This window comes from Corapipo altera, unplaced genomic scaffold (assembly GCF_003945725.1).
Source record: "Corapipo altera isolate COAL_440 unplaced genomic scaffold, ASM394572v1 49, whole genome shotgun sequence".
NCBI lineage: Eukaryota > Metazoa > Chordata > Aves > Passeriformes > Pipridae > Corapipo > Corapipo altera.
This window is the reverse complement of record NW_020884879.1, coordinates 3,716,095-3,730,617: the sequence shown is the minus strand read 5'-3', so window position 1 is coordinate 3,730,617 and position 14,523 is coordinate 3,716,095. Positions and strand designations below refer to the sequence as shown.

Genomic DNA, 14,523 nt, shown 5'->3' with positions numbered 1-14,523 from the left:
TCTTTTCTTTTCTTTTCTTTTCTTTTCCTTTCTTTTCTTTTCTTTTCCTTTCTTTTCCTTTCCTTTTTTCTTCATTCTTTTCCTCCTTGTTTTTTGTTTATTTTTAATATTCTTAGTATCTAGGTGACAAAAAGATGTAGCTTTTGTACAACTATAATGGTAATTCACACTGGGTTTTTTTTAAGAACTGTCTCTGTTTTATAACTGCTCTTCCCCAGAGGTATTAATTGTTATAGTGCAGTCTTTCAGCAAGAATTATGTGAGTGTCTGTGCTTTTAAGCACATAGACATGGAAAGAGTTGGAAACCTGCCTACAGTTTTTATTGGCATTGCAGTGAGTTGATCTGTCAACCTGTAATGAAGATTGGATTGTCTCTTGTCACTGACTTCATATTATCACATGCCAACTGTCCCTGTAAGGTACAGGGTTTCTTCCAGTCTAGAATCTTTGTGAGTAGCACAGTGCATGGTACTAGGGTGAATCAGGTCTCCAAGAATGCCTCGCTCCTGTGCAGCATGGCAGAGGAACTCTAGCCTGAAATTGTTTTTACTCCTCCTTAAATTGGACTTCTGGCTCAATGAGGAAGTCTCAAAACTAAAGGTTGTCTGCACTGGCAATATGGGAACCATATGTATACCAGAAGCAGGGGTAGCTGGAATTACCAAGAGTCTTTCCAGTGAATCATTAAGGTCATGAGAATATCTGATCTGTGGGGCTAGGTATGGTCATGAAGTTGTTTGAAGGAAACTTTCATCCTCCTAACAGAAAGAGGCAACTTTCTCTCCCCAGGAGAGCTCTTCAGGAACCACATGTGAATGCCTGGCACAAAGCTGGGGATTTTTACATCATTTTGTAATTAAACTATTTGTTCCCTCATTTACCTCTAATGGCAGTACCAGAATAAGTTAAATCCAAGAATGACAAGGTTTCTAGCTGTTCTGACTTGAAAACTGCTGCTAAGCAAAACCCAAGCCCATGGTCTCCTGTTGAGGTGATGCATTTATTCTGTTCTCTTTAGACCCTGTGCTCATTTTTGAGAAAAGCAGTACAAGTAACATTTAAAAATGTGCATGAAATCAAAAATGTTGTTGTGTGTCCATTGCTACTGTTAGTAAACAATAACACTTCTCTCTTTGCTCTTCCCAGCCAATTGACTTCGAGACCAACAGGTTGTTTGTACTTACTGTAGCTGCGGAAAATCAAGTGCCTTTGGCTAAGGGGATTCAACATCCTCCTCAGTCAACAGCAACTGTGTCCATTACAGTTATTGATGTGAATGAGAGCCCGTATTTTGTTCCAAACCCTAAGCTTGTGCGTCAAGAAGAAGGGCTACCTGCTGGTAGCATGTTGGCAACTTTCACTGCTCAGGACCCAGATCGTTACATGCAGCAAACATCTCTAAGGTCTGTATAAACATTTTGCAGTTATTTAACAACTGGAATGCAATATCTGTGTTCTGGAACGGGTGGAGAGCAAAAAAGATGACGTGAAATTACTGCATTTACTGTGGCGTGTAGTTGTGCCAGTACATCCTGTGGCTTTTGTGCAGCTCTCTCTAGAGGGATTTTTGCCTGTAGAGAAGGTGACCTGACCAGCATTTATAGATGTGTAAGCTGGGTCACATTCTCATCCTAAGCCCCATTTCATCAAGGTAGAATGCAGTTGTGCGTCTGTGTTGATGTTGCACCCCAACATATTCAGTCAAGAGCAGACACATGCTTGTGTGAACTAAGATAATCTGTAATTTAAATTCATCAGTAATTTCAACATGGCAACAAAACCACATCAGATTGTTGATCAAATCTATCTGAAGGGTTTTCTTTAGATTTATTCTCCATCAGTGCAAAGTGCTGCTGTTGTCTATCTTTTTCTACTGATAACTATGATCATAATTTGAATAAAACTTTGCTAAATGAGACAAGAGAAGAAGACATGGAAATCTTAAAGCATGCTTTCTCATACCTCGTATAAAACATGGTCATTAACTGCGAAGCTGTGACAGGGACTTGCCTTCAGTCAGAACTCATCCAATATTTTTTTTAGCTCATGTAGAAGAGATTCCAGAACTTACTTTCTGTCTTTCCTTTCAAAATCAAGATTATTACAATTTTATTTTCTCTTCGTTGTGATATTTTGCTTGTTTCTGGACATAACTGTCACAGACATGACATCATGAGGACTTTGTGTCAGGTACTAAGATAGCTTGCACTTGATTAATGTCAAAGGGCAAATTTATCAGATAGAAGGAGGGTTTTGAAAGACACTCCTCTTTCGAATTAAGATGAGAAGCATGCAGTAAAACTGAAAATTAAGTGATATTGGAAGTGCTAGAACAGTGTGAGTGCAACTATAATACTCTTTATCCACTTTTACCTCGCTCTGGCTCTTCGCGCTGGATGAGAGTCAGTATGAACAGCTCTATAGGTATAGGAAAACCAAGAAGGATCCTTAATGAATATTTTAACTGAGTCTGGGTATTAATGTTATGTAGTTTATGGTAATTTTATGATCCTCCTGTTACATGATAACTTACATGGCAAGGGACTTGAAGAATCTAAGTGCAGGACTGGTTTTAATATGTATTTTCAAGAATTTTAGTCATAGGGCTTGATAAATGGAAATTTGTGAAATACTATCTCCAAATTCCAAAAATGTGTTCAGAATGCAAATTAAAATACTACTACTGTCTTTGTTGTCAATATTTATGTCGGCAAATAAATAACACAATTTATGATTAAATACACAGGTACTCAAAAGTTTCAGATCCTGCAAACTGGCTGAAAATTGACCCTGTTAATGGACAAATAACTACTACAGCTGTTTTGGACAGAGAGTCGATATATGTGCAAAACAATATGTATAATGCAACATTTCTTGCTTCCGATAATGGTATTTATCAATATTGTATGTTTTTTTTCCAAAAGCTTTCTTTTGTGTGCTTGAATGCCTTTCAGTTTTACTGGGGCAGAAAAAAGCATATGCTTAGAATACATCCAGTTGGAAGTCTGTATTCTATCAGACTTTGTATATTTCCCAGCTACTTGGGAAATGGGCTGAAAAATAATTTTCTGAGTTTGTAGAAAGGCACTGGCTTAGCTAGATTAGTTGAGTTTACAGAAAATTGAAAAAAACTGTATGGGAGTGTGGTACATTGAGTGAATGCACAGCGTGAGTGGATTTTGTGGGAGTAACATTTTGGTGGAGGGGTTTTATATTTTACCACATTCAGGCTGCAGCAGTGCAGAGGGAAAAGTATCTTTTCATTGTCGGTTTGTTAATGACAATTGACACTGCTGAGAAATGAGTCCTTTGTTTTCAGCTGGAACGCTGTACTGTTTGTAGCTGATAGTAGAAATATGGACAGACGCAGTTAGGAACATTTTCACATTAGAGGGGAGAACTGAAACACTGGGGCTATTTGCCTTGGAGAGGAGACAAATGGTAAAATTTTGTGAACTGGAAGCTAGATCAGCTGCTTCCATACTTTGGCTCTGTTTTGGAGAAGAAACATAAATGGAACTGGAAGATTATAGGAGGTAGAATAAGAACCATTATTCATTATACTAAGAAATTCAGTGCCAAATCTTCACATAAATGTATGACTTCAGCAAGGTTTATGGAAGCATCACATATTTGTTATGGATAGGAAGAATGTCTAGAATTAGCATCCTAAAAGTCAGTATTAGAAGGAATTTAAATAGCACACTTGTGGTAAAGGGTGATCATAAGTCTTCAAAGTTACAAAATAATTTATCCAGAGGACAAACTATCAGAATTTTGCACCTTCTTCTTTGAAGCCTTTGGTGTGAACCATCTCTGGAGATTCACTGTCTGGTCAGTGAAGGGGTTGAGTCCCTGATATGCAGATCTGCAGTTATTTGCTGAATTTTGCTGAGTAGAGCCATTTCTCTGAGAACAGACTACATAAGAATTAGTATGTTATCAGGAGCAGTGACAGTGTTAGGTTGGTTTTGTAAAGACAGAATCCCAAAACTTAGGTAAACATGTACATGGTAATTGAAAAGTGTTGGTATAGCTTTATTTAAGTAACTTTGCAAATGGAAACAGGTTTCATATTATTTTCTTTTCTTTAAGGAATACCCCCGATGAGCGGAACTGGCACACTTCAGATATACCTGCTGGACATCAATGATAATGCCCCCCAAGTGCATCCAAAAGAAGCCACCACTTGTGAAACACTGCAGCCTAATGCTATTAATATCACTGCTGTAGACCCTGACATAGATCCAAATGCAGGCCCTTTTGCCTTTGAGCTGCCTGACACACCTGCTAGTATTAAGAGGAATTGGACCATTGTTCGAATTAGTGGTAATTAACATTATAGAAATCTTAATAATTTTTTAAAAAACTGTGTCTTCCTGTATTTGACTTCGGTTTACTTTTTATTTCACAACACACACTGATTTTGTTAATAAGAACAGGAAAGCATCTTAGTGTAAGTTCCCCAAAGAACAAGAAATTTTAAGAAAGAAAAGAGAGTAACAGACTTCTGGATTACTGTGAACATAAGTGTCACATAGTGGTTTGAGCAAGAAGTTAAGGCAGAGCTCAAAGATGAACCACTTTTGCCAATACGATTTTAAACCCATGTGACCACTGCATTACTTTTTAATAAGTGCCTTATTTTCACACACAGGTGATCACGCCCAGCTCTCCCTAAGAATCAGGTTCCTGGAGGCTGGTATCTATGATGTGCCCATAGTAATTACAGATTCTGGAAATCCACATGCATCTAGCACGTCCTTGCTGAAAGTGAAAGTTTGCCAGTGTGACTTAAATGGAGACTGCACTGACGTTGACCGTATTGTTGGTGCAGGGCTGGGCACTGGTGCCATCATTGCAATTCTGCTTTGTATCATCATCTTGCTCAGTGAGTAGATGCCTTTTTTAATCCTAACTCCTTTATTCTTGTTTTGCAAGTACAGTCTTATGTTTTAGTCTCAGGTAGCTTGACAAAGACAGGGGAGCTATTAAAGTCTCAGGTCCAGGAATTGTTGCTGCATGGTTCGGTGTTTTGAGCATGTTTGAAAACTTTCTCGTAGTACAGAATTTGGGGTCTGTGAGACAGTGTAACTAGCACTTGCATGACAGTCTAGCCCCACAGTGGATTTTTGAAAGAGATTTTCCATTTAAACCCATGGGCGTAATGTTACGTCAGTGAAGTGACCAAGTCCCTAGACATCCAATCTCTTTTGTGTTGCTTGGAATTGTGTGGATTTGGTGGCAACCACAGTAAGTAACAGTGATTTTAAGGAATGCTCTGGTGTGACTACTGTTGTGGTTCAGTTTAATGAAAGTAGGCTGTTGGGTGATTTTGGAATGTAATACATCATAGCCCTTCACATAAGGCCTGAGAGAAAGGCAACTATGCAGGAACAAAGATGTGTGTGTTTAAGTACTGCATAAAGCTGTGCTAGTATTTTATTTTGTATCAAGTGCATTCAATAAGGGGAATGACTAAACATCATGACTAAATGTCTGTCCTGTGTAGAAAATTAGATGCTAGCTCTCCTCCACATTATAGTTAAGTGATTTCCAATTGTGGTGGAACACAAGGAAGGGATTAGCCTGTTCATAGTATACTATGCACCAGTCTAGGACATAGAAAATTATGGAAAGAAGTAATTTTTTAAAAAATAATATTTGAACCTGGCTAAGCCCAGGACTGTACACAGGCACACAGTATAATTGTTTTCTTGATACAAGATACTTTTAAAATGTTGGCTATTAAATTAACAGAGCCTTATTGAAGGAGAGATTCCTTTCTTAATCTAGTGGTTTATGGAGCATAGTCTTTCTTAATTCTTTTCTTGACAAGTTTATTTTGCAGATCTGGAATGGATTTGTGACTTACAACCTTGAATATGTGATTGATTCCAAATCAAATTGTCAATAGAGGCCTGAGTTTAAACATCTCTTACTGAAGCTGTCTCCTGTCAAATTTTTCATTTAACCCACACCTCATCCAGAACAGTCAAATCCAACTTCGTTGGCTTTTTTTTTTTTTTAATTTAAATCTTGGTGTTAAATTTGTACAATTGTTCATGGCCTTGTTTCAAAATTAAGACATGGTTTTGTTTCTTCTATTTTTATATTACAGTTTTAGTTTTAATGTTTGTGGTATGGATGAAACGCCGTGATAAAGAGCGTCAGGCAAAGCAGCTCTTGATTGATCCCGAAGATGATGTGAGGGACAACATTCTGAAATACGATGAAGAAGGGGGTGGAGAAGAAGACCAGGTAAGGAGTGATTAGTGGTTTTTATGTATAGATTTGCACTTCACTCTGCACTTTATCTATTTTGTTTCCATTGACACATTATGATAGGTAGCTAATTTTTGCATTAAATACTGAAGGCAATAGGTGATGTTTTCAAAACATTAAATAAAATATTGCTTTCTTATGCTGCTTTTTTTGCAGTCCCAGATATACCAATTGCTTGCCACTTGGATAGGATGTAAAACCAATATCTTGCCCTGTTACAGCATTCAGACCAGATTCCAGCTAAGACTGTTATATTTAGGTGAAAGTTAAAATCCTCTCTCATTTATGTCTAAACTTTCTTCATTTTTTGTGTGGGATCTTGTTGTACTGAATCACCAGCTCAGAATGTCTAATAGCATCTAATCCAAATATGACCCTTTCTTGGTGGTAGGTGAATGCCTTTCTAGATATACAATATTGTTGGCTATTGACAGATTGGCCACCACTGGGATTTCAAGCTTGGAAAGTATTTAGGTTTCAAGTAGCTGTCAGGGCACATCTGTGTTTATTCAAATACCTTTCCAAGCAGGTGCCATATGCATTTACTCTCATGTCACCTCTAGTTGAACCACTGCTGATATGTCAGAGGACTAGGACTGATGTGTATATGCTAAGAATAGCTCCTTTTTTCCTTCTCTCTCTAAGTTAGTGGATTTCCAAGCAGTGCGATTTCCTTCCTTCAGAGGAATTTTTATTAAGTGCTTTATGAACATGACAAACAGTAGATTTATGCACATTATTAGTGGTAGAAGTAAGTCTAATAATTACAAAGAGAGTAGTGGATATAATAGAGTCTAAGAAATTTTCCAGTTAAAAGCCTTGAAAAATTAAGTGTAATTCTACCACACATCCCCAGTCTCAGTCATCTGGCACTTGAGTTGTCTGAAAAGTCTCTCCCTTCACTGGCACAGACTTTTATAGTTTCCTTCTGCTCATCTGTTTGTTTGTCTGAAATTTGTGTTCCCCTTAGTAATTTCCATGCTTCCTGCATTTCCCCAAGTACTGTTCCTACTTCCTGGCTTTTCTGCATAATGTTCTTTTTAAGCAGTTTGCAGAGGAAACCTCAGTTTATGCACTTTTGGAAAATTGCTTATGTTGTTAAATAAAGTGAAAACAACCCTTTGAGTCTATGCATATATGCCAGTTGTTTGTACATAGATAGTTTGAGTGCAAGAACTTCATCCTGTTTGTGCATCTGCTATTGTACAAAAGAATTACAAGTTTTTTATAAAAATTAAGGCTTCTCAGTGCTGTGAGAACTAATGTTTCAGTTCACATATCCTCAGCTCTTGTCCACCCGTAATTCTCTGGAGGATCTATTCAGCAGTTGTCATGGAGTTTTGATTTTTAATTACTGTCCACACAACCTTCAGGACAGAGTAAGGTTCTCTTAGTATGTTCCATTGGGAAGTCATAGGTGATGTTAGAGTAGTGTTGGGAGAGATTGTGGTGCATATCAGAAACTTTAAGCATTGTAACAGTTTACAATGACAGTAAAGTAGAAATGGCTCTGAAGTCTCTCCTCTGACCATCTTGTACTGTGCACCTCTCCAGTGGAAGTGCTGTCTTAGTGAGAGGTACTGTGGCAGGAGGTAACATTCCGTGAATGCCATAGAGATTAGCGGGATGTAAACCATCCATAAACACAACCTTTCACCAGCAGTGAATGAGGGTACTGCAGGCAATGAAAGGATAAATTGCAAATGGGTGGAGTAGCAGTAAAATATTAAGAAATTTGAAATTAGGATCATTTCTTCTCACTGTGAGCATAGAAAGCATCTAGTCACAGAGAGGTTTGAGGGCTTCACAAAAGATTCAATGATTTTTAGCCGTAAAACCCATACTTACTTTCTTAAGACAAATTTTAAAGCCACTATTGCAATTTAATTATCTTTGCTGCCAGACATGTTCAGGTACACTGAACCACTGAGCAGTAGACTGGTCTCTGAGGGTCTAAACCATCTTTACACACACTCCAAATGTAACAAACAAGTCAGGAAGAAGAAAATAAAAGCTCACAGAAAATATAACAAGCTTTTATAACCACTTACGTAGCTGGAGTTTTAGACTACTGGTAGGGCAAAAAGGGGGTAGATTCTACCATAGCTTCAAAGCTAGGAATTTGTTCCTATCCAGAGTGGCTGAAAAGAGAGCACAAACTTTTCATGTAGGCAGTTATTTTTCTGTCTACAGTGGATGATGTAAAAAAGTTCTGTCTTTTCAGGGAGCTTTTTTTACTTTATTTAGATTTGGCATTTTGTAAAATCTAAATTTTGCCTGTGCTTAACTAGAGATAATAGTTCCTAGGTTTGTTTTTTCCTGGTTCCCTGCTGGCCCCCTTCACCTCCTTTGCCCAGGGGACGGCAAGAGGATTATATATCATTTGATTTTATTTGGTTTTGCAGACATTTTATATGAGATTTAAGAACTTGGAATGCAAAACTTTTCAAATGTCCCAACAAGTTCTCTACAAGTAGTAATCTCATTTTGGCAAACTGTGGCTTAGCAAAATACTGCATGAGCAAAGCTGTGTGCAGAACATGGTGGGCAAAGGATGTTGACTATAAAGATCTTCACATTTTTATCAAAGTTAAGAAAAGCATTTAATTGTAAAAGTGAAAATGTTCTAAAAAAGCATGGGACTGACATCAAAAATGTATTTTCAGAATGAGGCCTCATAGGGTAGATCTGCCATTGTTCTGTTAAAATCAAAAAAAACTTATTTCATGGTCAATCTTGAATCCAGAAGTCATCAGCAAATGACAGAGGAAAATGCTCTGTATCAATATTAACGTTTTATGGTGCATTGTCCCCAAAACCCTCAGGATTGATTAAACAAACAGCTTCAGTAGAAGGCAAAACACAAGGTGACTCAAACACAGAGTCATCCTGCCCAGGGTGCATCACATACAGTGAAATAGAAGGGAATACTCAAAGCTTCCTGTGAATCTTAGTGAGAACAATATTTTAAAAGCTTCAGATATTTTCAAAATCATTACCATTACCTCTATTTATAGCTAGCAAATTACTTTTTAAAATCACATGCTTTTCTAGATGAATACTTGAAAATTTTCCCTGTGTGGCCTCGTATTTCCCAAATGTTTAGGTAACTTGAATATATGGCTGGTAGGGCTTGAAGATAAGTGATAGAACTTTTAGGACTCTCTATATCCTGAACCAAATTACTTTTAAACTTGTGGCTTTTCTCTTAAAGTAATTGATTTATTTGTGAGGTTTTATTTATTTATTTTGAAGCTATGCAGTTGGGTTTCCTTAGCTGTCATGGCAGACCCAGAAACATCTAAAGCATGTTTAGCATGTTCCTTTCAAACTCTTTGTATGTTCTATCAGAGTAATGTCTCCCATAAAAAATTTGATGCGTTCAAATTCCAGATAAATTTCTCTGAGTCATAGCAACTGCCAGCAACAAGGTGAAATTCCTGTTTGGTTTTGTTTGTGTATTTTTTTTTGTTAATCCTGTGCTAGGAATTCCAAGGAATCATGATGTGAAATCTGTAATAAAAGAGCACTTTAGTCCATTGTGTAGGTCTTCTGTTAATCCCATCTGATGCCATCTTGGCCTGCTTTGTTTTGTGTGACAGACTGAATTCATGTAAAGAAAATTGAGGATCTTGAATGATTCAGTCTTCCTCTAGCCCGACATAGTGTACACAGGGTCATGTGATATCCACAACATTTCAGAAAAATCCTTTTAATTCTCTAAGTCAAAAAAGCTTTTGATCTGTGGGTCATAACTGAAGTCAGTGTGCTCACCACTGAAGAGCATTGTCAACACTGGAAATGTTCTGGACTGCTTTCTGCTAAACTTGTGTTCCTCAGAAAAGTAGGCTGAAAAATGGCCTCCAAAAGCTGTGCAGCACTCCTGTTGTTCCAGGCAGAAACTCTTTCTTGGTTTTGTGAAAGATCACTGTACTAGCAGAAACTGGGAACAAAGGAGGAATGAGAGGATGCAGAGGTGTTCCAGATAGAAGGTCTTGGCTTCTTCTCAGGATTTTGTTTACTATTTTCTACTTTTAACAGTTTAGCTACCTGACATATAGGGGAGTGGGCCATTAGAGACTTTGAGTCAGCATCATTCCACAGAAGTCAATGGGACTGGTTTGCTGTGGGGGAGAAGTGTTGTTCATTTTGTGGTTAGTTTTGGGGTTTTTTGTTAAACGTTGGTATTTTGTTTTCTTTTTTCTAAAATTAATCTTAAGCTCATTGGGGTGGGGGACAGTATACTACTTTATATTCTGAAGCAGATGTGCCTAGTTTAGGTTCAGGTTAAGAAACTGGTAGTGACTGTCTTGATTATTAATGGATGCATGATCTACAGCTTGTAGTCGTTTAACAAATGGGGCGTTGTGAGGTACAAATGGCGAAAATTCTCCCCTGATACAATGTGCTGTGAACTTATAACACCATTCTCAGTTCCAAGTACCAAAACATGCTGTTGGCCACCCATTAAAGCACTTAGCACGTGTCTGCAGCATAGTTCACGCACATAGCACATCACAACCCATAAGCATCACTAATTCATTTTCATCGCATATCTCGGGTCATTATTTGTGTGACTTACATCGAGGCAGTGGGTGCTTGATTGGGATATGTGCAGCATATGTCAGCCTGATAACTGTGATACATTTTTTTTTTCATTTAATTGCTTTTGTATACATCTCATTGCACAAGATGATTCTCTCCTCTCCCTTGAGCTCATTTCTATAATGTTTTTTGAATTTTAGTAGTACTCCTTCATGCAGGTGGTCCTTTTGAAACAAGTTGCCCGAGCAGGGGGGTGGTATGCTTTGAAAGTATTGCAGATGAGCTGTTTTGAACATGTATGTTAATCTAACCCTCAAATCTCCTCAGCACAAGAGTTACCAATGCAATGATTTTACTTTATTCAAAATAGTTTTCTTTCTGAGGATTCTGCATGGTCCTTCCTGTATCAGTTCTTTATTTGGCATTAGTCAATAGCTTGCTTTTTGTCACGTTTTATTACATTTTTATGTAAAGAAGAAAAATAGTAGCATTTATTTCAATGGTGTTAATAGCATTAAAAATAAAAGCACAATGATTTACTGTTATGTGTGCAGGATCTAAATTCTAAACAGAAATTGCATCTTTATAGAAAGGGTAGCTTTGTTCCAGCATTTGTGTGTCATAAATAAAATTAGGTAATCTTTCCGAACTTTTGTGGATTTGGTTTTTTTCCTTATTGTCAGAACTTTCTGTATGCCTACATTTTAAGATTATATTAGTCTTCTGTGCTTGATCTTGTTACAACCTCTGCTGTATACATGATAATGGTCCTTACTTACTAGATAAACTTTATAAATCCATTTGATTATATTTTGTTTTTCACCGCCCTCTCTGAGTGTTATTCAGATAATTTACTCTCACTTTCTAACCTTTATTTTTTGAGTAACTCATACAATGCTCCTGTGGAGGAATTACTGTCATTCCTTGGTGAATCCCTATCTCATCATATGAAAAGTCATGTTACCATAATTCCATTACAAATTTGTTTTATTTTATCATATCTAAGACCTCTGCCTGTTACTGTGTTTTATCTGCAGCTGGAGTTTAACTTTCACCTCTTTTATTATTAAAAAATTTAGCATCTTGATTATCTTAAAAATTACTAACTTGTAATACTCCAGATGCATCTATAATAAAAAAACAGGAAAAGCAATATGGCAGAAATTAATCTAAAAGCAAGTGGCAAATAAAGAGCAACTGTTGGCGCAAGTATTTTAACTGGCCTCCCACCTGCAGCCTACATCTAGTCAATCCTCTGTGCTTTATTTTTCTTGAAGTCCCATTTTTTCAGCAAATGTAAGATTTAGGGTGGATTGGAGCATTATGCAGTACTCAGGCAATATTTTAAGTGCAAATTTCTAACAGTTGTTTAGGGTGATGTTTGGGGGTAGAATGGTAAGATATAGCAGCATTGGGTTTTGCGTCCTTTTTCTTTGTTTTTAAAAGACCTCAGTGGGAACATTCAGCTTTAAATATTTCTTCCCTTTCATTCAGCTTAAAATATTTCATCCCATTTCACTTGGAATAGACAGTAATTGTCTTTGGAACGCAAAAGAGAACGCATTTTTTTATCCATAGGTACTTCATGTCATAATTTGCTCTGTTCTCTGGAAAATAAAAAAATGAGTTTATACTAAGGCACCATCCTGTAGAAAGGGCAAATGAAATGCAAATTTCTGCCAATGTTGCTTTACATGCAGTTAAACCATAGCAGTTGATTGTGTTCAGTGAATGACACCATCATATTAAGTGATCTGATGACAATGAAGTTGATTGTTTCCTGTATGGAGATAGATCTGAACTTTCATATGTCTTTGCAAAGGCTGCATCCTTTGAAAATAAGAAACAGGTGTAGTGTTTTTGTTATATTACTCATATTTCCAAGCCTAGGTTCATGACTACCAAAGCTTTAGTTCTGTTGAAGGTAAAAACCCAAGTCACCCCTAGAAGTGTATAACACAGTCTCATGAGCAGCCAGGAAATAAACGGAGAGCTCTGAGATAACAGAGAAGCCAGATTCATAAATCATTAATGAATGTCAGTCAGATTCCAGGTACTACGCTGTTATAGTGGAAAGCTCAATTTAGATGTAATATATTACAATATTTTCAGAGTTTTCCTATCTCAAAAAAAGTCAATCCTGTCTATGCATAGCATTTTATAGTTTCAGTAAGTTGTAGTTTCATTCTGTTGTTTGCAGTTCTGCTTTTTAATGTTCCAGTAAACATTAAAAGGTTCAGTTACTGTAAGAAATTTTACTTTAAGGTTTTTTTCCCCAGAAACTAAGTAAATCTTCAAATTTAGAACAGCTAATCCAGGAGAAAGAAAAATGAAAGCTGTATAAAACTAGAAGTTTCTGAGAAACTCTTATTTCCTGACCTATCCCCCTCTTTTTTTGTCAGGGACTGTAGGATCTGTTAACTGTCAGTCAGAAAGTGAGTTACTTTTAAAAAAATCTCTTCTTCTGTAACTGATGACTGCTGTATGAGGGCTTATTACTCAGGTGCTGTTCTAGGAACAGCTGCCTTGCCCAAGAGCAAGTTGTTTAAGGAGGAGATTTTGAAGGCCGCATTATCTTGTTTCTCGGTGATTACTGGGGAATATAAAATAGCCTTTTCTTTTATTCTGGATGTTTTTTCTATTCAAGTTGAGATACTTGGACTCTGCATACTCTTAAAGAAATGCTTTTTGGGGTTTTGGAGACTTCTGCGTACACATCTGGTAAGGGGTTAATTCATAGGACCTGGCTAGCAGATTTTGACATTGAGCACTGTCTCACTGGGATCTCACATCTCAGGAACCTAAGGTGTGAACTAGTAATGATGTAAGTCTTTGCTTAAAGCTGTCTAGAACTAAGTGAAGCTAATAAGGTCAACGTTGTAATCAACTTGGAGGGAAAGGGATTATTGGGGTTTTGTGGGGGGGTTGTTTGACATTCATTGATTTTGCAAGATGCAACTTCTGATAAAATGTCCTTTTAGTACATTGTGATTTTATTTTATTAAGAGCAACCAGATGTTGCTTTTTAATACATATGCCAAGGCTTTTTTCAGCAAGAACAAATAGCGATGCCAAAGATGCTAACCAAAGAGACAGAAATGCTGGTTATTGCATCAAGAGAGTTCTACTGATAAAGTATTAAGGTTGTCATCTCTTTAACCACCAGTTATCTAAAAGGTAGCTATAGTGTCTCCGATGATCATAGGTCCCTTAATAAACAAGGGGAAAGACAAGGGATTTTTCAGCTTGCTTCACTTAGATTCCTGTCATAGAATGTGAGGCTTCTGTTTCCCTGTTGCCTGTAGGCTGGGACTATCAGATAAGTCTTAAGTTTCTGGTATCTAAGGCCCGACTTTTTTCTAGATGCAAAATGGGTGCAAATTTAGTAGCCATCCAATACAGGAAAACTAAGTAGATTCTCTCTTCCATTAACAGTCTAAGTTTGTCTAGAAGTTTGAGGAGAAAAACTCAAACCCTTTGGATTTGCTTAAGTCCAAACTGAAGGAAGGGAAAGAGTTATTTGTTCTAGAATTGCAGGAGTTAGACCTAAACAGTGTAAATAAATGCCTTGGACAAAAATTAGCAGCCCCATGAATTAATTCTCACAATTTTCTCTGAAGTACACCTCCAGTGGAGGAACAGGTCTTGTTCCTCAAGAACTGCTGTCAGTAGTCTCTCAGCAGATTGTAATT

General features: G+C 37.2%; 1 protein-coding gene across 3 annotated transcripts in view; it reads left to right on the top strand.

Annotated features, from left to right (window-relative positions):
• The window catches only part of CDH2 (cadherin 2), a 119,364-nt gene that overhangs the window by 93,543 nt on the left and 11,298 nt on the right, over window positions 1-14,523 (top strand). For all 3 annotated transcript variants that reach the window (XM_027638689.1, XM_027638686.1, XM_027638687.1), the window contains exons 10-14: window positions 1,148-1,404; window positions 2,748-2,890; window positions 4,097-4,330; window positions 4,659-4,892; window positions 6,123-6,262. In XM_027638689.1, the coding sequence (XP_027494490.1) occupies window positions 1,148-1,404; window positions 2,748-2,890; window positions 4,097-4,330; window positions 4,659-4,892; window positions 6,123-6,262 (1,008 nt within the window). The remainder of the gene's footprint in view (window positions 1-1,147; window positions 1,405-2,747; window positions 2,891-4,096; window positions 4,331-4,658; window positions 4,893-6,122; window positions 6,263-14,523) is intronic.